The sequence below is a fragment of the Lepisma saccharinum genome, chromosome 17 (genome assembly GCF_977018435.1).
Source record: "Lepisma saccharinum chromosome 17, izLepSacc3.1, whole genome shotgun sequence".
NCBI classification, from domain to species: domain Eukaryota; kingdom Metazoa; phylum Arthropoda; class Insecta; order Zygentoma; family Lepismatidae; genus Lepisma; species Lepisma saccharinum.
The window spans coordinates 43,906,562-43,932,479 of NC_139245.1; the positions used below are offsets into that span (position 1 = coordinate 43,906,562).

General features: G+C 34.8%; 1 protein-coding gene across 1 annotated transcript in view; it reads right to left on the bottom strand.

The window, feature by feature from the left end:
- Positions 1–3,144: 3,144 nt before the first annotated feature.
- Positions 3,145–25,918, bottom strand: part of Usp14 (ubiquitin specific protease 14) — an 89,836-nt gene continuing 67,062 nt past the window's right edge. The window contains exons 10-12 of the mRNA XM_083139372.1: positions 12,583–12,700; positions 5,411–5,593; positions 3,145–3,426 (exon numbers count right to left, since the gene is read on the bottom strand). Of these exons, the coding sequence (XP_082995498.1) occupies positions 3,326–3,426; positions 5,411–5,593; positions 12,583–12,700 (402 nt within the window). The 3' untranslated portion in view covers positions 3,145–3,325. The remainder of the gene's footprint in view (positions 3,427–5,410; positions 5,594–12,582; positions 12,701–25,918) is intronic.

Here is a 25,918-nt window from a genome sequence, read left to right on the forward strand (position 1 = left end):
CTTCATTGCAGATAACGAGTCATTTGCATAAAAATGAGAGAAACCAATGGTGATGTATTGGTATCGGTTAGATTTTATTTACCGATCCCAGGCGATACTTTTCCGGCATTTAGGTTTTCCACGGGGTCCCCACAAATGCAACACTTTGCAAAGTCTAACTAATCCAGTTGAAGTTTCTGCTAATTGTGGTATAATTAGAGTGAATTCATGTTTGAGGCATGTGCGACTTACTCGCGTTATGTATATTAGAAGTATAATATAAAAATATATATACTATGAAATACTTACGTTTCGTGAGTATCTACTTTGCGAGAAAACAACGTTTCGGGATCCTGCTGTTCCCTTCAGGCTTTCATCTAGGTCAGTATGATCACTCCACAGCCGCGTCAATTAAGGCAAGGATTGAGGTGGCAGGTAAGACAGGTTAAAAAGAACAACAACCCAGAACCGATTATTATCCTTTCTAACCTGTCTTACCTGCCACCTCAATCCTTGCCTTAATTGATGCGGCTATGGAGTGATCATACTGGCCTAGATGAAAACCTGAAGGGAACAGCAGGATCCCGAAACATTGTTTTTTTCGCAAAACAGATACTCACGAAACGTAAGTATTTCATAGTATATATATTTTTATATTATACTTCTAATATAATTAGAGTGAAATTCAGTATTTTTAACAACTTTTAATTATTACAATTTTCAAACATCTGTATCGGTATTGGTGGGAATCTGTGAGAGTCTCGGCATCGGTTCAAAATAGTATCGGCTTAGCCCTAGTGAGAACCTTCTCATTTCTCAACCTGATGGAACATGTACTCCATATTTTCTTTTGGTTCACATAACCACAGTTTGCAAATTATTAAATAAAAATAAAAGTTTAAAGGTTCCTCTCTAAAACAGATGTTTTGAATCTGTTGCTGGGTTCGTCTTCAGGGTTATCCAATAAGATCATATTAAAAAGGTAAAAACAATCATAAAAATGGATAAAAAAATCAAATCATTCAAGACTGCCTCAGGGTCATCAGCTGTCTTGTGTTAGCAATGCAAGTCACTGGCAGAAAGAAAGAAACCTTTTAAACTATATGTAAGTAAAACTTGCATTTTTATTAGGGCTGAGCCGATACCGATGCTCATACCAGTGGTATCGATATCGGAAAGTATTGGTTGGAATTTATTTGCCGATACTTTTCTGGCATTTTGGTCTTTCACAGAGTCCTAAAAAATGTCATGCGACACTTTCGCAGTCTAATTATCATGGAAATGATGCAAAATTCGAGTTTCTCAACAATTTTCACTAGTTTTGTGCCCAAAAAAAAGAATTTTATTACAACACAACATGTAATTTAATATTTTGATTAGGGATGGGACCGATTAATCAGTACCCTAACGGTATCGACCAATATAGTCATATGGGTGTATCAGTAAAATTACCGATCCGATATATCGATAAATATCTTATAATTTAGTGCAAAATTCTGCCATTTTGTCGTAATTTTTATGGATAATCTCCATGCCCTTTTTTCTAAAAAAGTAAATGTCCAAATATTCAACTTATTTTTCACTGCAGTCACCTTGAAACACACATTTATGAAGGAAATCAATGAACATTTCAGGTTCTTCAAGGACCATTTCTAATTTTATATCGGATCGGTAGAATATTGGTTATTGGTAAATTTTATATCGGTACTTTATCGGTATCGACCAAAATTTCATATCAGCCCATCTCTAATTTTGATGTTATTCACAACTATTTTAAAGCAAAAATCTTTGGAAATGGACGTATATAATTATAATTAAGAATGGAATACTTATACACCAACATGAAAATATATTTTGAACAACTTAATTTTTAGTTTTCATGCATCGGTATCGATGGGAATCGGTAAGAGTATCAGTATTGGTTCAAAGTGGTATCAGCTCATACTCCATTTTATAGGAATAAAAAAGGTGAGAGAAAAGACTCCGAGCTTCTACTTACTTTGCAAAATCCAATTCCCTGACTTCTCCAGGTACTTTTACATAACTTTCCAGACCAATGATTGATTGATTGAATTAGGTTATTTTACATCACTTTTGTGCCACTTTTGGCTAATCATGAATATGACGATGAGTGTTGATATGATGAAATTGATGAAGGGACACTCACAAAGAACATCATGCCTTGGGCAGAATATGAGCCCAGGAGCCTTTTACCGTAGCGTGCTATGGTAACCACAAAACCACAATGAAATTAATCTAATTTATTCAATACTGTTGCAATAAATGTCGAAAAACACCCAAAAGAAACCAGTTGTAAGGGAAAATTGAAAATCTGATTTTGGTTTCCAATCCTGGCAAGACAAAAATATCTGATTTTTTCCAGTTTTCCACATGAATCTGTAGTTGGAACAAGTGCCATGCATTTACAATCATCACAAACATTGGAATATGCAATTAATAACATAACACCAATGCAAGTAACTTGCTAAGATATTGATCCACAAATTTAACAGATTTGAAAGTACTGCATTTGCAAATTTAATTTGCAAAGTAATGTGATAGGAAATGTGTGACTGATTTAAACATGTAGGTTCCTTCTACAAGCCTTTAACATTGTGAGATATTACATCCATAACAGAAGAGCGAATTGTATGGAGACACTTATTGTACAAGTAAAAGTTAACTTTGCATTTCTTCATTTTAAACACAAGAAATAATTTACATTTCTTTTCTTCTTCTTTTTACAATTATATGCTTTGAAATGTGAAAATCAACAAATAAATATAAAAAATGCCACAGAGAGGTCCTTCACACATTTTGATATGACAACAAAGAATTTTGTTAACATTACATGAAAAACATTACTTTCAATAAACAATAAACTATGTTCTTACATCAATCGTAAATCACATCTCTATATTATTAAATTAAAGATTCACAATTAGAAAAATGTCCTAAATTTTATCAGTCTTTGTAAAAGGATACAACTGTGAACAATTCAATTTTAATTTAAGGATTTTCAAACATTAGGACAAATGAAATAATAACATGGCTTAGATCATGTAGCAACTAAATTTTTGTGTACAAATCAATGAAATTGTTTTTTTATGCTGTAAGAAACAAAAAAATGTTATCAGCATACCTTGCAGCAAAAGAAACTAGTGATCCATTTCCACTATTTATTTATCACTTTAGCTCCAACCAAGTAACCAGTAAACAGTTTACGTATTTTGACAAGGAGCTGTTACACTTTGTTATGGAAGAGCATGGTTAGCTGGTCTGGAAACGCAACAGAGATCGCATAAACAATAATAAAAAAAAAACAGACAAACCAATCCAATTGTTATTAAGATGACCCACTTTCCGCTCCAATTGTCATGATTTCGTCCAATGGAACTTCTAGCACCTGAGGTCCATACAGAAGAACATATGCACAATGCCAGTCACCTGAAACATGAAAATATATGATTTATTACAACTACAAATTTTTTATAATGGATATACAAATGTTACTGCATATGTGAGAGGATATATTTTAGGATGGGCTGATATGAAATTTTGGCCGATACCGATAAAGTACAGATATAAAATTTACCGATAACCGATATTCTACCGATCCGATATAAAGTTAAAAATGGTCCTTCAAGAACCTGAAAGATTCATTGACCTCCTTAATAAATGTGTGTTTCAAGGTGACTACAGTGCTAAAGAAATTGCATATTTAGACATTTACTTTTTTTTAAAGTAGGGAATCGAGATTATCCATAAAAATTACAACAAAATGGCAAAATTTTGCACTAAATTATCAGATATTTATCGATATATCGGATCGGTATAATAATCGGTAATTTTACCGATAAACCAATACACCGATATGCCTATATCGGCCGATACCGATAGAGTACCGATTAATCGGTCCCATCCCTAATATATTACATTTTTGAAAACCCATTATCAAGAATCAGTACGTTACAGATTATTTGCTACTTTAATTCTGGTAGATTTAAAGCAAGAAAAACACATACATATTAAAATTTATAAATATTCTGAGCTGCTGTAGCTTACAATTTTTAAGTATTCGTATTAATGAAAATCAACTCTGAATGGCTGTGACTGAGGACTTCTTTTCTTTATAAATGGTCTATAACTGAGAGTTATTGTATATTAGGGATGGGATCGATTAATATAGGCATATAGGTGTATCGATAAAATTACCGATTGTTTTACCGATCCAATATATCGTTAAACATCTGATAATTTGGTGCAAAATTCTGCCATTTTGTTGTAATTTTTATGGATAATCGCAATGCCCTACTTTTTCAATATGCAATTTCTCTTGCACTACAGTCATCTTGAAACACATTTATTAAGGAGATCAATGATCATTTCAGGTTCTTCAAGGACCATTTCTAATTTTATATCGGATCGGTAGAATATCAGTTATCAGTATCAGTAAATTTTATATCGGTACTTTATCAGTATTGACCCATCCCTATTGTACATTAAATATTTTGTAATTGTATATTAAAATGTCCTGTACAGTGGCCGCACAGTCTAAGGCATAAGACTTTGGGCTCGGGCCGCATGCTGGTTCGAGTCTCGTTGGGGAAGCGTAACAACTTCTCTCCCGAGATTTCACTCAGTGTATGGGACTGGTGACCACCCACCATTGTGAGGAAATTGGGGAGCTATGAATGAGTAGCGTAACCTGGTCATGGAAACCAACAATAACCAGTTGGATGATCGTCCACCTCTGCTGAGGCATGTGAGAGTGAGGCCAGCAATTGGTAAGTAGGCCTTGGACCTCAACGGCTGTGGCATCACGGGTTATTGTTAATAAAATGAAATGTGTGTTGAAGACTTAGCACACACAGGAGATGTACACATAGAATATATCTTCAGTGCCAAATCTTCATATAATACACTGGGAGGAACCAGGCACTGTCAACGTCTACAGTGTTTCAAAGGCAACAGATCCCTTTGCACTGACAGAGATGACCCCACACAGGTAAAACAGCAACAGCGAAAATTCAGGCAGGCTCGGTAATGCCACGGACCTGTATTTGAGTCCTGGCCGAGCCTGCACTTTTTGCTGAAGATTCTACGAAATGTGTGATGTTCTAAAATATCAAATTTTGGATCTAAAACTGTTTCCCAGAATGTATCAACCTAACCAATTTAATTCACGTTAATGGTACAAAACATCAAAGATGCTACACGAGAAGAACGCATGATTTTTATGTATTTCCACTCTTGTAGTTTTACATCACTTTTTTTCCATCATGAAATTGAAGAGACACTCACAAAGAACATCCATGCCAAGATTCAAACCTGGGAACTTTGATGGTGAGATCAAAAGTTGACTACTTAACGTGCTCTGCCACAGACCAGGCATGAATCCTGTATTGCAAATAGAAGAAATGTCACTTACCGCCACCGGATAATTTGAGTACTTCTTCTGACGTAATAGGTGACACTTTATCGTCATCACACTTGATCCAAGAGTCTCCCTTCTGTCGAACCCAGGCTACGTAGTGACCACTTGAACTTGAGCGACCACGGTGGGTCAAAACAGCTTGCAATGTGTAATAGCCTGAATTATTAGAACCTAAATCTGGAAATCACATTAGACAAATTAGTAATCCACAAGAAAGTAGGAGTTCAATGCAAGATGTAGTTTTAGGAAAGAGACACTGTTTCAAACAATTGTAGCAAATTAATGTGTTAGATAAGGCATTTGAAAATGAAATAACGTAATGCTGAAGCCTAAAAATTAGGGATGGGCCGATACCGATAAAGTACAGATATAAAATTTACTGATACCGATAACCGATCCGATATAAAATTAGAAATGGTCCTTGAAGAACCTGAAGGTTCATTGACCTCCTTAATAAATGTGTTTCAAGGTGATTGCAGTGCAAAAGAAATTGCATATTTACACATTTACTTTTTTAGAAAGGAGGGCATGGAGATTATCCATAAAAATTACACCAAAATGGCAGAATTTTGCACTAAATTATCAAATATTTATCAATATATCGGATCGGTAAAATAATCAGTAATTTTACCGATAAAGCGATATGTCTATATCGGTCGATATCGATAGAGTACCAATTAATCGGTCCCATCCCTACTAAAAATTCACTTTGCAATGTTTCAATACATTCAAGAAAATTGTAGATTTTTTTGCCACATAATCACATGAGAATATGTCAAAGTATTGTGAAACATTTCTAGCTACAAGACATGAAAGTCTGGCATTTTTATTATTATTATTATTATTATTAAATCTATACTATTTGTGTCTACATTGGAAAAAGTAATAAAATTAATTTCAATATTGTAAAGTGACAAAAGGTCCACCTATACAAGAGGTATTAGTCCATTTCTGAAAATAAATACAAGTAATAAATGTGTGTGTATTGAAAAATTTTGTGCAGAATTTATGAACTGATGTCGGTACTATACTATCAATTTTATATTCAAGTTGATCACGTAATCCATTCTAAACCACTTACGGTTCATATTTCTGAGCAGTTTCAATTTTGCCACCTGTCTGGTAGCTTAGTCAGGCATATACCTGACCTCTCTCCGCATAGTCGACCAATGGATATCTTTAAATACAATGTTGATCAGGTTGTGATGTCAGCAAGCAGCGTTGCTGAAAGATTATGAGCCTTGCACTCATGCATTTGATTCCTGGTTAGTGCCAAGAGAATTTTATACTTGTTCTTTAGTGTTATTAACCTTAATGTCATAATGGAGGTTCCATGGGCTACTGAGTCGAGTATAATACTTTAAATTCTTAGTTAGTAAACTAAATATAAAACAAATTAATATGTTCTTCCATGGGGCTAAAGACAAGAAAACCTATCTATTTTATAATTAATTTGTTTTTTTATTTGCTTTATTTTACCTTGCATTGCATTTCTGCTACTTTTGTCTAATCACGAACATGATGATTAGTGATGATATGATGACATTGAGGAAGTGACACTCACAAGGAACACCCATGCTCAGGCTAGGATTCAAACCCATAGTGCTAAAGAAGAAGAAAACTACTTTTCTTATATTAAATAAAAATTTCTGTGTAAAATTATGAATTCATTTTTCGTAAATTCTGCCCCAGATCACCTCAATGTAGAATTATCTTCACGTAAACACTGAAGAGCAAGTTGAAATTATTTTATTTTAAATTTATGTAGTCTAAACTTGCCTCTCATATTTATGCAAATAAAGTCACACTAAGTGAAATTCCTTGCTGTATTTCTGAGTTGACAAATTTTCCTTCATCTCACCTCATGCTGCAAAGTATCCACTATACGTTAGGATAATATGCATAACTGTTAGCTGTACAATAAATTGAAACTATCCCTTCCAAGGACACTGAGTTCTTCCCCATGCGTTTATACTTTCCTAATATATGGCACATTCTAGTACTTACATCAATTGAATTGGTTCTATCAAATAAAGGAAGAGGATGCTAGTTGTCACATGTCTGAATGGAATGGACGTAAACTTTATACAGAGATAACTGTAGGAAGATTGCAAGTTGGCTAGGTAAAGCTTCGTGGCTGAGGATTGGTATGGGATACTAAAGAATAAGGCTTAACTCTAAGGCACAACTTTCACAAAATTTGCAATAGAAAATATATTTCAGTTAACGGTTAAGTGAAGAATTGCATGGTACTGATTTATACAGTGCTGGTAAAAAATGTCAGGGATTCAGGTTCAATAAGGGTCATTCCATGCCATTTTAATGAGGTCATGACACCCACCAACTCCGATTTCGATGAAATTTGGTCTACACCTTTAATTTATTGCTGAAAGAAACCCCCTAAATTTTTTTCACTCTATCTTCAACAGTTTTCATTTTACAGCACTTTGAAATGTCATCAAATCAGTGTTGTCTGTCACTCTTGAGACCCTCGACACAAGATACCCTTGCTTACATTTTATTTCTTTTCTCCTTAACCAATCATCAGATCTCTCTGAAATTTTACACAAAGTTCAATCAAATAATGAGGATTTCATAAAAAATACATCAGCACTCAAAAACTTTTTACAAATGCCTATAAAAAGACTAATAATGGATTTGTAGCCTAATTTTTGTGGTGGGAAAAGTAGGTTAAGAAAATCAGAATTTTCATCATGTGGGTATAATGCAACCAAAAACTTTTGATGTTGAAAATCATTGCAAAGACATTGCTCTTTCTCCACAAAACATAAAATTTTTGGTTTTTTTATTCCTTCTAACAAAAATTTTACGTTTTTTGGAAATTGCCTAAAATTTCAGGGTCAATCCGTACCAAATGGTCCAGCACTGGTCGCTAGACCATTTTTAAAATTCTTCATTTGTTTGTCATAATAACCCCTGTACAAGGGTAGTTCAAAACAAGCATTATTTTTCTAGAAATTTGTTTGAAATGGCAGCCATTTTTGTTTCATGACTTGCAACATTTTTGACCTATGCAGACAGTTGTGATAATTATGATAACTCAGCTAAGAAAAATTATAGAAATCTGGGGTAAAAAACATGGTTTTTAGTACATTTCATGCTACATTTTATGTTCCATATCTTTTTTCAACACATCTAATGCAAATGGCTGAAATTTAGGGTCAAAACTGACTGATATTCAATTTTGAAGGGAAATCAATGTATAGGATATTTTTTTTTTAGTAGGTAAGCAATGAAATATCAGAGCTATAATTTCTTTTAAAGGAAACATGTACATCCAAAGTTTCAGCAGAAAATATTTGAGGTCTGTTACTGGTTTCCGCATTGAGTTAAAGCTCTTTGAAAATGCTAATTTTTCTCAAAATTTCGGCCCCAAATATATGTCTGGTTGGAAAGGTCTTCCCGATGGCATAGTGTTTACATCGACGTTTTGTAATCAAGGGGTCCTGGGTTCAATACCCAGTGGAGGCACCTACTGGTTCGGATCCCACTTTAATAAACTGTAGGTCCAGTCTCGATTAGCCTTCCATGCATAAAGTTGACTTACAACTGAAATCAAACCAATATCTGGTTGGGAATGTAATAAAATTTGATATTTACTGCATAAAGAGGTATCTGCAAAAAATTTCAAGATTGATATTACATGGATAACAAAGTCACCATTATGATTATTTACTTTTAATGAACTATCATGTAATTACAATTATTGTACATATTAATAAATTGCAACATACGAATGGCATAGTAAGCCCGTTAGTAGCTATTACAATGGGGAACAGTGAAATTGCGGCACAGTGTTTGAGAGCTAATTTAGGGCGATTTCATGCAGCTGAATAATGATATAATAATATATTTCCTGAATTGGCTCTAATTTATGAAATAAATGCAACTAACCCAAAATGGCAGAAACATAAGACATACATATAAATGAACTTCCAACAACAATTTAATATTTCTTTTTGTGATTACAATCATTATTATAAAAATAAATTTATATAGGCCTATGATCATAATAATTAAGAAAATATGTACACAATGAAGTAACAAACTATGTGAAATGTTTTCTATACGATTTCCTGCTGTATTGCTTTTTAGGACAATTCCTCTGTAACCTCCAACAGTAGTCGGCCATCATGTGGCGATCCCACCGTCCCTGGTACCTTTCTTCCATTATCCTTATATCCTGATGGAACCTTTCTACCTGTTCTTCACTAAAATCACCAAGGTTCTTAGGGAATCTGTCAATGTGGCTATGTAGAAAATGTATCTTCACACTCATATTAGCTCCCAATTTCTCAAAATTTTTCAACATATTTCCAACTATATTGCGGTAGTTTTCTGCTCTGTGATTCCCCAAAAAGTTTTTGACGACGGACACAAAGCTCAACCAGGCCTCAGATTCGATGTAAGTTGTAAAATTGGCATCATTTATAAGTGTACGAATTTGTGGTCCGTCAAAGATTCCTGCCTTCAATTTTTCAATACTTAGTCCTGGAAAAGTGTGGCATATATATTTGAAACAATCACCACTAGTATCTAAGGCCTTGACAAACTGTTTTATCAACCCAAGTTTAATATGCAGTGAGGGAAGGATGATTTTGTCCCTATCTATCAGCGGTTCATGAATGACATTAGCTTTTCCCACTGTAATATTTTCCCTTGGGGGCCAAACATTTATCGTCCAATGCTTTTCTCTAGCCCGACTATCCAACAAACATAGCAAACAGGGATGTTTTGTGTATCCACTTTGCTGTCCTAGTAAAAAAATCACAATCTTCAAATCCACACACACGAGCCACTTATGTTCAGCATATTCAATTTTTTCTAAAACCATTTTTATGTTTTGGTATTCTTCCTTAAGCTTTGTTGAGTGTCCGATAGGAACTGAACAATGTTTATTACCATTGTGTAGTAAAACACATTTCAAACTTCTTTTAGAACTGTCCAGAAATAAACGCCAATCCTCTGGGCGATATGTTGATAGACCTAACAGCAGCAAAAGCTCAGGAATATTGTTACAATACACAAGACCATTGTCTTCGCTAAAGTAAGGAAGAATATTGTGTTCTCTTGTTCTATTTGATGTTACAGTAACACCAGGCTGAAGACAATGTTTTTCTCTTAGTCGCGATGCTAGAATCTCAGATGATTTTTTTGACAAATGTAGGTCACGAATCAAATCATTCAGTTCACCTTGGGAGAATTCTTGCGGTGTAGAATTACATCCTTCAAAATCACTTTCATTTTTATTGTCATTAGCACTTTCATCTGATATCTCAACGTCATCGTCGATATTTTACGAAAAGGTACATACTTGTAAAGGTAAATTTTCACTGTGCAGTATTGGCGGCTTTGCTGACTCTACATTAGGGTATACCCAATTACGCTTTTTTAATCTATTCATGCCTTTAACATTTACAGCAAAAAAAATAGCAATCATTAACATGATATTTTGGTTCACTCCATGTCATGGGCACTCCAAATTTGAGTCCCTTTCGTCCGCCATGGCCCAAATAACGAAGTGATTCCAAACAAGTTTTGCAAACTATATGTGGGACCCATTTTCTATTCTGTTGTCCCAGATTTTTGGCAAAATAAACCTGACATAAATCTCTCACTACATCCATGATATTTCTTCTCTGTGATGGTAGACAATATATTCCACATATATAGCAAAAAACATTTGGGTTATTGAAACACTTACTACGTGAGGAACTCATATTTCCAATGTATTCACATTAAACGCATTTCGCTTAGTTATACTACAAAATTCAACATTTAGAGATATATTGCCTGGCAATGCTTCATAAGTTGCCTAGGAACAATTTACAAATAAATAAATAAATAAGTTTCTTAATGGGAATTTCAGCAAATTATCAAATTTTGATATTACCGAGAAAAGTGTGGAGTAATTTTACCTCCTACATTTTCCATGGTGTGCTTATTTTTGTAACTGGAGTCAATTCAACTGAACCAATCATACAATTGGCAATCACAGATGTTTTGTGTGCTGAAACTGTTATTAAACTTTATGCCACACAATAAAATATTTTTTTTTGTTCCCCAGTGTTATCAAAGAAAAGGTGTGTACAGCTGTGTCTCAAATATTTTCTGCTGGAACTTTGGATGTACATGTTTCCTCTAAAAAAAATTATAGCTATGATATATCATTGCTTACCTACTAAAAACATATTGTATACATTGATTTCCCTTTAAAATTTAATAACAGTCAGTTTTGACCCTAAATTTCAGCCATTTGCATTAGATGTGGTGAAAAAAGATATGGAACATAAAATGTAGCCTGAAATGTACTGAAAACAATGTTTTTTACCCCAGATTTCTACAGTTTTTCTTAGCTGAGTTACCATAATTATCACAACTGTCTGCATAGGTCAAAAGTGTTGCAAGTCATGAAACAAAAATGGCTGCCATTTTCAAACAGTCTAGTTTTAGATAAATAATGCCTGTTTTGAACTACCCTTGTACAGGGGTTACGTCAAACAAATGAAGAATTTTAAAAATGGTCGAGTGACCAGTGCTGGACCATTTGGTACGGATTGACCCTGAAATTTTAGGCAATTTCCAAAAAACGTAAAATTTTCGTTAGAAGGAATAAAAAAAAAAAAAATTTTTTTGTAGAGAAAAAGCATGTCTTTGCAATGATCTTCAACATCAAAACATTTTGGTTCCATTATACCCACATGATGAAAATTCAGATTTTCGTAACCTAGTTTTCCCACCACAAAAATTAGGCTACAAATCCATTATTAGTCTTTTTATAGGCATTTGTAAAATTTTTTGAGTACTGATGTATTTTTTATGAAATCCTCATTATTTCATTAAACTTTGTGAAAAATTTCAGAGATATCTGATGATTGGTTAAGGAGAAAAGAAATAAAATGTAAGCAAGGGTATCTTGTGTCGAGGGTCTCAAGAGTGACAGACAACACTGATTTGATGACATTTCAAAGTGCTGTAAAATTAAAACCGTTTGAGGTAGTGAAAAAAATTTAGGGGGTTTCTTTCAACCATAAAGAAAGCTGTATACGAAATTTCATCAAAATCGGAGTTGGTGGGTGTCAAAATCTTAAGTTTCTTGCGTTGATTTGATGACCCATAAGTCATTATGTACTTCTTCAACTTACCATCTTCAAACCAATATTGCATAGCTTTCGTCTTTGGCTTATCATCTCCATCACCCTTTTCTGCCTTGTCAATTGCTTTATCCTTCTGAGCCTCTTCTACTTTTTTATCATCATATTCCTAGAATGAAAAGGAAACTTCAAATTCAAGTCAAGATACCGACTTATGGCCACTGGTAAATACATTTTTGTTATCATTGTAGCGAAAACATTACACTGGCAACATTTCTAGTTTGCATTAAAAGACCTGTTTGTGGGTTACATAAAATCATCCAATTATCGTGTTCTTTGTGTTTTAATGACAATAAAAATTTCAAAAGAAGAAACTACAATTGGCCGAATTCAAAACTACAGATACCAATATAAAACTACAGGTGGATCAATATGAAAAGTTTTGCTGATTCTGTTACGAACAAATAAAAAATGTACCTGTACTGCTGCAGGGAGAAGATTTTGCTCGAGTGCCAAATAGTTCGCATGGATGACGCTAGATAGCACACAAAATTTAGAGCTGCTTCGCTCGAGCGAATAATGCTGGAACACGTAAAACGAGCAGCATACACTGGAAGCCCAGTAGTATGCGTATTACCTTAATTTGTCTGTGGCAGTGGGCCCTCAAATATGCATCGTTAAGTGAAAAATGCAGAGAAATTGAAACTTAAATGAACAATAGTCATCATTGAATGAAATACCATGTATTCTTATCCACTTTGCCACACAAGAACGTTAAAAGATATCCATCCCATCCTTTTCACAACCCAGGTGGTGTTATAAATCACACTAAGTTTCACAGTTGAACAATAAAGGGAGCCAATAATTGACTTTTTTTCCATCTAATATTTGATAACAACTGAACGGGGCCAGGCAAGTGTGCACAGCGTATGGATTTGTGCACTTTTTGCAATGCTTTCAAACAATATTTTTACTGAGACATTTTCTCCTTTGATGAAAAGTTTCTCTCGGGTTAAAGATTCCAAGCTTTCGAGAGCTAACGTCACTCTCCAAGCTTTCGAGAGCTAACGTCACTCTCATCTTCAGGGTAGAAGTGAGAGTGACGTTAGCTGTTGAAAGCTTGGAATATTTTGGGCATTTACTGAGGAGAAATATTGTACACCCCCCCACAACCCCTCTCTTCCAGGTTGGAAAGATAGACCCTGACGTTTGACAAGTCTTGCGATGACTATATAAAAATGTCATGCTTCTCCACTACTTACAGGCTAGTAAAGTAACTTTGTTTTGGGAACTAACTGCAACAGAAATGAAACCAACTACCTCTATAGTAAAAAAAATGTGAAGAATCCAATTTTGAAGTTTCACTCTCTGACCTGTAGGATCATCTTGAAAAATGGCACCAAAATTCAACTTTAAAAAATATCTTGAAAACGGTTAATTGTACACCTAAAGTGAAGATAACCGAAATGTTAGAGCAGAAAATTTGCTAAACTGTGGTTTTTGTTTGATGGAGCTACCTTAATCCTAATTGAATTAGAAAGCCCCAATTTTTTCCTTAATTTTTAGAATTAGCGTAAAACTTGGTTTCCGACGCAAATAACAGCAAATATGTAACAAACTATGTGATTTATGTCCTAAAGTCACTGGACCAAATTTATAGCTCATGATTTCCTCTAGAAATTGGTTATTTTTCGTACCAGTAGAGTCATGGGCTTTAATGAAATTCCGAAGAATATCATCTACATTTGCTTCAACTCTGAAAGATAACAGGATAATGCTGCTCTTTGGTTTCAAGACATTAGGGTGCTCGATATTCTTTGAAAGCTGAGCATATGTGAAAGTAGATTTGCATCTGCGATCAGTTACGGATATACTCCCCTTTTTAAGTGCACGTCTGTATATACAGGAAATGATGATACGCTTGAGTGTATACAATCAAATCTCATTTTAATGTGACAATAATTGCAGACACTAGAGCGCTGCATCGAAGCCTTTTTGCTTGATTGTCTAATAGTTCGTACGGACGACGCTAGACAGCTTACAGAATGGACAGTTTCTTCGCTCGAGCGAATAACACTCGAACAAGCAAACAATCGGTATCCACTTGAAGCCCAGTAGTTCACGTGTAACCGTAATTTGTCTGTGGTAGTGAGCCCTCAAATATGGATCGTGAAGTGAAAGACGCAGCGAAATTGAAAATTAAGTGAACATAGTCATCTTACTCATACATAGCAATATATGAAAATGAATAGATGATTATGGGCTGAAACTATCAGGACGAATTTTTACACATATATTTGTACAATTATTGTCCCATTGAAATGATATTTGATATTATATATATTTAAGCATATCATGCTCGAGCGTGGGAGATTCGATCGAGTATTTTCGAGCGAAAGTGGTCCAATGCAGTACTCTAGTAGACAAATGTATGTAAAATATGCACCTTGGTAGTTTCAGCCCACAACCATCTATTTCATTTTCATATAGGGTTATTCCATGGCAAACCCGACCATCTCAGATTTTCATGAAATTTGGTAGGATGGTAGAGAACATGAAGTAACATACACATGTAAACTTTTAGCCCTCAGTGACACACGGTGTTCGTACAGCAGGGTTACCAACTTCATAAAAAATGTCAAATTTGTTATGCTTACAAAGTCAACAAAAAAAATTCATAACTTTTCTTCTAATTATGGTATAACTTTCATCTTGGGCTTATTTTGAAGCTAACGGAGCATAGTTTTCATAAAAAGTAGTCTCATATGGAAATATTGAAATGATGTGACCTTTGACATTGAATACCTAAAAAAAAAACGTTATGTTCAATTTTTGTGGAAATAAGGTATGTTATACAGTTAAATGTAATCTTTGTTTGGTGTAAGTTCCATTTTGGGATGGCTTTGCGAACAGGAATAAAAAAAATCTGACAGTAGTATATGCTGCATTCAGTGAACACCTTCCAGGCAAACCTCCGGTCATCGGCGGATGTGGCGATGACTTAGCAAAATAATAAAAATACTGCATTTTAAATATTTTAGAGAAGTAAAATATAAGTCAGAATATTCTCATATTTGTCCAAAAGAAGCCAAGCGACACCATGAAACGGCTAGAAATATGCAAGGGATTCGCTAAGTTTAGTGCATCGGAATGAGAGCCCAGTACTATTCCCCGTGGCCAACACTCGCTTATACATTTCCTATTGAAGGCAATGGTGTTCGCTGGCCCAGGTCATCGCAAAAATGTGAGAATCTCTCTACCTGCTTGGAAGACACCCAACGACCGCTTCACAGTCTGGTCATAAAAGGCCTTTTTTTTTCCAGCTCCCATGTTTATGGCAGGGTTTCTCTGACGTCATCAGGATTACAATTTTTCCGAGTGCTATTTCCATCATTGTAAAGCATGCAATGCAATGATCTAATATACGCAATTAGTGATGTAGTGAGTGATTTTTTTTTTTAAATAAACTGAAAATCAGACTTTATTTTCAATTATGTTAGACGAGCCATCTAATGTTAACAGTAGGTCTCAATTGTTAACTGTCTTGAGATCTGTGCATAAGGAGGAGGGTTTACTGGTTTTACTGATGTGAGTATCGATTCTATATCTGACGGGTTATTTGTTCATGTAAAAATTGTTAATAAGTAGAAATTGGAGGATAAATTTATTATTGCTCAAACTTATGACGTAAATATGAATTGGGAGCACATACGTAATGCAATAGAATCAGCAGCTAAAGAAAGTATAGGATACCATAAACCAAGAAAAAGTAAGCCATGGTTTGATAATGAATGTCATAATCTAATAGAAATAAGAAATCAGGACAGAATTAGGTGGTTAAATAATTCTGATGATACAAATCTAAGCAATTATAATAGAATAAAGCGAGAAGTTAACCGCACGTTTAGAAGTAAAAAAAGAGATTACTTGAAAAGCAAAATTAACGAAATTGAAACAAACAGCAAAAACAAAAATATCAGATTTATATAAAGGTGTAAATGAATTTAGAAAGGGGTGGAAACCTAAAGTAAACTTGATAAAAGATAAAGACGGTGATTTTTTAGCTGACCCAAGTGATATTCTAAATAGATGGAAGAAATACTTTAATGACCTTTTAAATGTTCATGTAGGAGATAAATCAGAAGTAAATGAAGTGCACACAGCAGAACCTTTAGTTCCAGAACCTAACTTGACTGAAGTTAACGATGCTATTAAAAGGCTAAAGAATAACAAAGCACCTGGCATTGATTTAATACCAGCTGAGTTCATTAAATATGGTGGAAATTCGTTTATATGTCAAATTCATAAATTAATTTGTTTAATATGGAATAAAGAAGAAATCCCTGAACAGTGGAAAGAATCCATAATTGTTCCTGTGTTTAAAAAAGGTGATAAAATGGACTGCAATAATTACCGTGGAATTTCTCTACTCTCAACAACATATAAAAATATTATCTAACATTCTTTTAACAAGACTAACCCCATATGCTAATGAAATTATAGGTGATTATCAATGTGGATTTAAACGTAACAGATCAACTACAGATCAAATTTTTCACATTAGACAAACACTTGAAAAGAAGTGGGAATATAATCAAAATGTCCATCAGCTATTCATTGATTTCAAAAAAGCATATGATTCGGTCAAAAGAGATAAATTATATAATATATTAGTAGAGTTTGGAATACCTAAGAAGCTTGTTAGTATGATAAAAGTATGCACCAGTGAAACAGAAAGTAAAATTCGTGTGGATATTAATGTGTCTGACAAATTTACAATTCATGCTGGGTTAAAACAAGGAGATGATCTTTAATTTTGCCTTAGAATATGCTGTTAGGAAGGTAAAAGAAAGTAACGAAGGACTAAAATTAAATGGTGTGACTCAGTTGTTAGCATATGCAGATGATGTAGACTTATTAGGGGATGATATAAATACAATTAAGAATAATGCTAAAATATTTTTCAAAACTACAAACAGAAAACTAAATATATGCTTACAGGCCGAAACCAAGTGTTAGGTAATAATCAAAATCTAATTATTGATAACAACTCATTTGAACCAGTTTCCAAATTCAAATACTTAGGAGTAATATTAACAAGTGAAAATTATATTAAAGAGGAAATAAAATGTAGGCTTAATTCAGGGAATGCATGTTACTTCTCTCTTCATAAACTTTTGTCTTCTCGTTTAATATCTAAGAAACTAAAAGTTAAAATATACAAAACAGTAATTTTGCCTGTAGTATTATATGGGTGTGAAACTTGGTCCCTTACATTGAAAGAGGAACATAAATTGAGAGTATTTGAAAATAAGATCCTTAGGAAAATATTTGGACCTAAAAGGGATGACGAGACAGGTGAGTGGAGAAGGTTACATAATTTGTATTCATGTCCAGATATTTTCCTGTAGTTTACGGTTATTACAAGCATAAGAAAACAGTTTTTCTTTGTGACGTTTCAGGAGAACACATGCTCCTTTCATCAGACATTTATTTTCATTTTGACTAAAGATACCTTTATGCTTACAGGCCGAAACAAGTGAAAATTATATTGTTATCAATAATTAGATTTTGATTAATACCTAACACTTGGTTTCGGCCTGTAAGCATAAAGGTATCTTTAGTCAAAATGAAAATAAATGTCTGATGAAAGGAGCGTATGTTCTCCTGAAACGTCACAAAGAAAAACTGTTTTCTTATGCTTGTAATAACCGTAAACTACAGGAAAATAATTCTATAATGCAAGCAATGCGTACATACAAGAAAAACTATGTCCAGATATTATTAGAATAATTAAATCAAGAAGACTTGGGCAGGCCATGTGGCACAAATGGGAGAGGAAAGGAGTTTACAGGATTCTTGTCGGGAAACCTAATGGTAAGAGACCTGTAGGAAGGCCAAGACGAAGATGGAGGGACAATGTTGAGATGGACCTAAAGGAAATCGGTAGGGATGGAAAAGAGTATATAGATCTTGCTCAAGATAGGGACAGATGGAAGGCCTGTGTTGCTGCAGCCATGAACCTTCGGGTTTAAGAAGGCTAGAGAGTTAGTTAGTTAGCAAACTTATGACGGGTTTGTAGTTATGTTGGGGCATTTAGCAGATTTGCAAAAGAAGGTCCAGGACAAGTATCCGAAGGCGTTAGTTATGCATTGCTTTGCTCAAGTATAGATTTTGTTTTCTTCTATTTTGTCTCTTTCCTCTCTTGCTACTATTTTTGGTTTCTACTACAGCTAGAACTATCTCATCAAACATCTGTGTGACTATATACGCCACAGCAAATCAAATATAGTTGAAACAAACATAAAGCGTATATATACGCCTTCCACACTACAGCAGCACAATGCGGAGGGCGTATACTGAATTTGACGAAAAACCTACACTTCTCAGCAAAAAACCTAAATTTTCCAGTAGCGACTTGTTCAACAAATTCCACACTTAAGGGGTTAATAACTATTCTAAAACACTAATTACACCAGTGTCCTCTTAAAAAAATTCAGCCAATAATTTATTTTGTGCCTGTTCCAGAATGTCTGTGTGATTAGATTATATACAAATTGATTTTTTGTCATTTACTTTTCTGAAACTTTTGGCAAACTGCATTGACAAGGATGAGTGATGATATGATGAAATTGATGAAGGGACACTTATAAAGAAAACCCATGCTGGAATTTGAACCAGGGACCCCTGGCAAGTGCTGAAATCAATATGGTTCGTGTGGATATCAAACATAAACATTAGGTAAAATTTGTTGAATGTGCACATTGGTTCACTGTATGGATAATGCAAAAATATTTTAAAATGTACAGTCAACTCTCGATTCAACGACCTTTCACAGTTCCCGGGAAAAGGGTCGTTATTTCGAAGGGGTCGTTATTGGAATTTGCACCAATTTGCAGCTTAAAGGGAGCTCAAACGGACACAAAGATGCCTAGGAGATGGTAACACCATTTATCCTGGTAGTTATACAACCTGTTATGCACAGGATGCGTGTTGTGAGAAGGAAAATAGAACATGAAAAAGTTTTCACAAAAGAGAATTTAAAATAATGTTACTTTATTTCAATTGTGCACAGTCGTTGCTTTTCCAGGAAATTCTTACAATTCTAGTTCATGAGAAACCCGTTTGCACTGAGACCAATGGAAAGGAAAACAATCTCTCGCTTATTGCAAGCGAAACTCCAAGAATATTGACACCAGTCAGACTGGTGCCAGCAAAAGTCGGGAGATAATCGGGCAGAATGAATGTTGGATTTTAAACGTGTCTAGTAGAGCATTGTCTGTTACAAGATTAACTGGTAAGATTAGATCTCTCGGGAGAAACAACACAACCTCTCTAGGTACCATGTGACGTTCACTAGTCTATCATTTGCACGATTACATTTCGTTCATAAATATTTGAAACTAAAACGCGAAGGTGAAGGTACAACTTCTATGGGTCTATATATTAGTGAAATAACTGAGAAATATGCAGTTCACTATTACCTATATTTCCATTTTTTTCAGACACACTACCACACAATGACTATTGATTCTCGTTGCTATAGCAACGTTAGAATTCCAAATATCTCGTTTATACAGCGTATAGCGCAATAAATAACATAAAACATAATTAACGTAGTACAAAGTAATTATTATACATTTTTTTTGAACAGTTAATATAAAGTGATTTGTATAATATGAAATTAATAATTTCAATAAACATACAATTATATTGTGCGGATTCACAGGACCGTCACAACATTCCCCTCCTCCTGGAAAATGAAAACTACCAAACAGCGAGGAGGAGTTTTCATTTACAAATCAGTCCGTTGTTTATCAACATAACTAAAACAAAGTTACAAATGGACAATATTATCTGACATTCGACAACAACATGCACATAAACAGATTTGTGCCTAACAGGTAATAACAAATCAGAACATAATACAACATTCAATTGTACAATATGATAAACAGAATGGTTTCCCTTTTCCAGTATCTACTCTCATAAATTTAATTCTCAGACAAGAGTTGATTCCTCTTTTCTTCCGAACAGTTAAACACTCGAAGATTTGAAAAGTTCACCTTGTCATAATATTGCTGGTTCATTGTGTAAAGAATTGCATTATTGTCCTTAATTTCCTTGACAAGGAATGGCCCAATATACAAGTTGAACAATTTATGAATCTGGCTGTTAATTTTAGAACTAACTTGCCTATTTCTTATCATAACCAAATCTCCTGTTTGAAGTTTAATCGAGTTCAATGCATTCTTAATCTTTCTACTTCTTCTAGATTGTCTAGTCCTGATTTCCGCTAAAAACAATTTGCGTTTCCATGGCAAAGATTTAATTTGCTCCGGCCAGCCGATTTCTTCAAATATTGAGTCCTTCATATCTTCATGTAAGAAAAGTTCACTAGGAGATAATCCGGTAACTGAAGAGCAAGAATGATTTAGTAACTGAATAATATAATTTATTTTTGTATACCAACTGGTGTGATTATCATTGCAGAATAATCGCAGTAATCTAACAATCTCCTTATTGTACCTCTCAATAGGATTAGATTTCGGATTGTATGTAGTGGTAGTAATATGCTTAATTTTCCTTGAATCCATGTAGGTTTTCCACTCATTTGATGTAAATTGGCTCCCACTATCTGATAATAATATATTACATACAGGGTAATGTTTAAAATATTGTTCTTCAAAACGATTGATAATTTCTCTGGCAGTCGCTTTTCTTAACGGATAAATCATAACAAACTTTGACATAACGTCTACAATTGTGAGAAGATATTCATATGTATGTGATCTTGGTAATTTTCCGATTAAGTCAATAGAGAGGAAATCGTGCGGTTGTTGAGAAACGACGTGATATTCATCTCTCCGCAATGGCCGACCTACAATCTTGGTTCGTGCACATTCTAAGCAATCTTTCAGGTAATTTCTAATAGATTTCCTCATGTACGGCCAAAAATATGCCCTTCTACAAGCTGATAAAACCTTCTGATAACCAAAATGTCCATTTAAATCATGCATTTTGTGCAATACCAAAGGTATAAGCTCACGTGGCACTACAAGTTTACAAATTTCTTCTGAATTGGGTTTATAAAAAAGAATTTTGTCGTGAAGAAGATACTTTGAAAAGTCTTTATCAGTTGTACTATTTTCCAGGTGAGAAATTATATTATTACATTTTTCATCTGCTCGTTGAGCTTTTAGCCAAATAGAAGAAGTACCATCTTGTGAATCTTCCACAATTACTTGATTGATATATAATTTATCATCAAGTGCACAATAAGTAGTACAAGGCGGAAATCTGCTCAACGTATCAGCAATATTATTCGAAACTCCTGGGACATGATATAACGTGAAATCAAAACACTGCAGTTTGAGAGCCCATCTCGTAAGACGAGAATTAAGTGATTGTGCAGTTTTAAGCCAAGACAACGACTTATGATCCGAATATAAGTTGAAATCAGTTCCTTTAAGATATATAGCAAATTTCTCCAGAGCAAATAATATAGCTAAACATTCCAATTCGTGTGTACTATATGTAATCTCTGCTCCTCTAAGAGCACGACTGCCGTATTGTATTACACGAATTTCACCATTATCAACTTGCCAAAGTACACAACCCAATCCTTTCTGGCTTGCATCAACAGAAACACAAAACCTCAACTCGAAGTCGGGTTGACTCAATGCTGGTGCTGAAATTAGAGCATTCTTTAGTAACAAGAAAGCTTCTTGACACTGAGGTGTCCAATAAAAAGGCACATTCTTGCGTAAAAGATGATATAATGGACTAGCGATATCTGAAAATCCCTGTATAAAACGATTCCTCCAATTTGCCAGTCCTAAAAATTTGCGAAGTGACTTCTTGTTTTGAGGAACAGGAAACTGTAGAATAGCTGAGTCCTTATCATGATCGACCTTAATCTCGGAACCAGACACCACATGACCCAAAAACTTAATTTCAGTTTGGAAAAATTTGCATTTGGAAAATTTTATGGACATGTTCGTCTTCTGCAATGTCTGTAGAACATAATCAAGATGTTCAAAATGTTTCTCTATTGTTGGGCTAAATATTAAAATGTCATCCACATATATCATCAGAAATGAATGAGTCTCTGGTCCAAACACCTTATTCATTCTCTCAACAAAAACAGAAACAGCTGATTTTATACCAAATGGCAAGTAACAAAACACGTGCTGTCGTCCTCGATACGAAAAAGCTGTGTACTTATACGAGTCGGACGTAAGTGGTATTTGAAAATATCCACAGGAGAGATCAATCGAAGAAAAATATCTTGCACCCTTAAAATGTTGAAGTAGCTCGTTTATCGGTTCAACATGGGTAAGTGGTGAAATTACATGTTGGTTTAGGCGACGAAAATCCACCACTGGACGCCACTCACCGTTAGATTTTGGTACGATATGTACAGGATTTAAATAAGGCGAAGACATCTCTTTAATTATTACCCAGGCTTTCCATTTTTCTAGTTCCCTTTCTAACGATGCTCTTTTGGCGAACGGTACCGGATATATAGGTGCCTTAATTGGTTCCTTTGTGTCTAGTTCAATTTGATAAGGTTCTACGAATGCAGATCGGGGTCGATCAGAAAACAAACTATGATATTCTATTATTAGATTCTCAAGCTGAGACTGCTGCTCCGTGCTGAGTGATTCACACGACCGTACCTTCGTTGTGATCTGATCTAGAGAAACGATAAGTAAATTTTCTGCTTCTTCGACTATAGTAACTTCCTGCATCTGGCAGCGATCCCTATCAGTTGTGCTTTTGCTAGAGTTAAATGGCTGAACTAGTTCGGAACCAGTAGACGCCATCAAACTAATTTCGTTTCTTCTAAAATCGAGTACAGCTTTGTATAGCCTTAAAAATGGTATTCCGAGAATTAATTCAGCATGCAGTTGCTTCAATACAAACATCTCCAAAGAAAAAACTTCCGAGTTAATTGAAATACTTATAATCTTCCGACCAGCAACACGAAACTTCTGATGTCCTGCAAACGGCAATAACTTAAGTTGATCCACTGTATCCAGTTTGGCACTCGGAATAATTGATTTTATACTGCACCATAATTCATAACTGACTAAATTACACTGGCTTCCACTGTCGATGACACACTGTATTGTAATACCGCAAACTGTTCCTGTGATCAGAGGTTGATCAGTAATAGGAGTAGGTATGCCAGTATCATTTAAAGTCCAAGTAGGTTCATCTTCGTACCAATCTAACTGGAAAAATATTGAAAGTGGATAACAATGATCAACTTCAGATAAAACGGAATTACTTAATACAGCATACTGACAAGTTGTGCTTATATTATCACTACAATATGATTTAGACGGACCCTCCATTATGTTAGTGCGAGCAAACTGGTCCACGTTCACCCGCGACGTTCGTTTAATGTTGCTTCAGGGGCAGAAGAAATGAACTGTTTACAAGAAGTTTCTCTTGGATCGAAAGATGGAGCATTTTCATTCAATGGAGTATTCGCCACTGCAGTTGCATTGCAACTGTTTCCCGTTGACAACTGAGAAGACGAATATCCGCAATTGGCACACACACTTCATGGTTGGAAATAGTGGAAATTATTGTTAGAGAACTGAGAGTTAGGACGCAGTGTAAATTGCTGTTGTTCTTGCTCGTTTCTGGCATTGAAACTGTTGCTCATAAATCTACCATTATTGTTGAAGTATCGAGAGCTTTGTGGACTTCTATTTTGCCGGAAATTTTGAGTTCCTGCACCATTACGTCTGTAACGATTATATGGTCTGTTAGTTAGGTTAGGCTTCCCAAAATTATTATTTCTATTAAATATCATCGTCTTCTGGCTGGAGTTTGATTGTTGGTTTTCAGCAACAAACGGAACATCTGTACGTGGAATCTTAATTCTTTTATTTTCATCGCTAGAAGAAACAAAATGAACACTATCATTAGGTCTTACGTTACGTCTTGAACCTTAAAACTCTTGTTCGATCTTGAATTCACTAAATCCAACCTCTTTAGTAACGCAATTACATCATCCATTTTAACTAATCTAGCAGCTAATATTGTTTGTGCAATAGATGTGGGCAACTGATTGATTAAAATGTCAATAACTTCTGCATCATTCGGACGATCAACTAAATTATAATATGCTGAATGCGTACGAATAGCAAAAACTTCCATACTACTCGTCGATTTAGGATCATATTTACGACTTCTAAGTTCAGATAATTGAGCCTGAGTTAACGAATAAGACATGTAGTGATTCAGAAATTCGTCAACAAACTGTTTGTACGATGTAAACGAATCGACATGAGTATTATACCAACCTTCTGCAGGTCCTTGGAAACAATTAGTAATACATTCAAGCCTTTGCATGTCAGGAACTTGCAGTAAGTCTAAGTAGGACGATAAAGTTTTAATAAACTTACGTGGGCTTGATTTTTCAGGATCTCCAGAATATTTAGGAAGAACAGTAAGTTCATTCAATCTTACCAACCGTCGAGGTTCTTGAGTAAACGAACGCACACAATTGTCAGGATAATCACATCGATGATTCTGCGGGTTTGATGACTTTTGGTTAACTTGCCTTTTTCTTTCCTGCCCAGAACCATCAGAATATAAAGAACGGGTTGATTGACATAACTTGTTAGTATTACTAGCTCTCATGCGATTATTTCTAGAACGTTTGTGTCTTTGTGAAGCAATGCGATTGTGTTCGTCATCAGAAACATCACACGCTGAAGAATTAGATGATTTAGGAGAGGTTAGGTTCCGTGCAGGAATACCAGGTTGACAGTTACCATTCACATGAGAACTGTAAACTTGTACAGGATTACTTGAGTCAACATTAGTCGAAATATTTGATGTTAACTTAGTAATCTTTTCCTCACATGCTTCTACGCGCTTCGTTATTTCGTCCTTGCTCACAACGACTTCAAGTCTATGAACTTGCCGAGACAACCCTGAAACATTGTTCAGGCATTCTGTAATCTGATTATTCAATCCAGCAAGTTTATCAGAATTCTCTGCACAAGTAGTGTTGACTTCCTCGATTTTCTCTGTTAGTCCTTGCACTTCTCTTTCCATTTCCTGATGTAATGAACGTGTTGCTAATTTGCAGGACTCGGCAACTTCAGCTAATTCCTTCCGTAACGATGTACTCAATTCGTGGAAGTCAAGGTTGAGTAGTTGCTGTGAATTTTGAATTTCCTGTTGAGATTCCCTGATTTTTGTAAACTCAAGCTGTTGAGACTCTTGAGTTTCCCTCATTTTTGTAAACTCAAGCTGTTGAGACTCTTGAGTTTGCCTCATAGAATCTTGAGTTTCCCTCATTTTTGTAAACTCAAGCTTTTGAGTTTCTCTCATTTTTGTAAACTCAATCTGTTGAGAC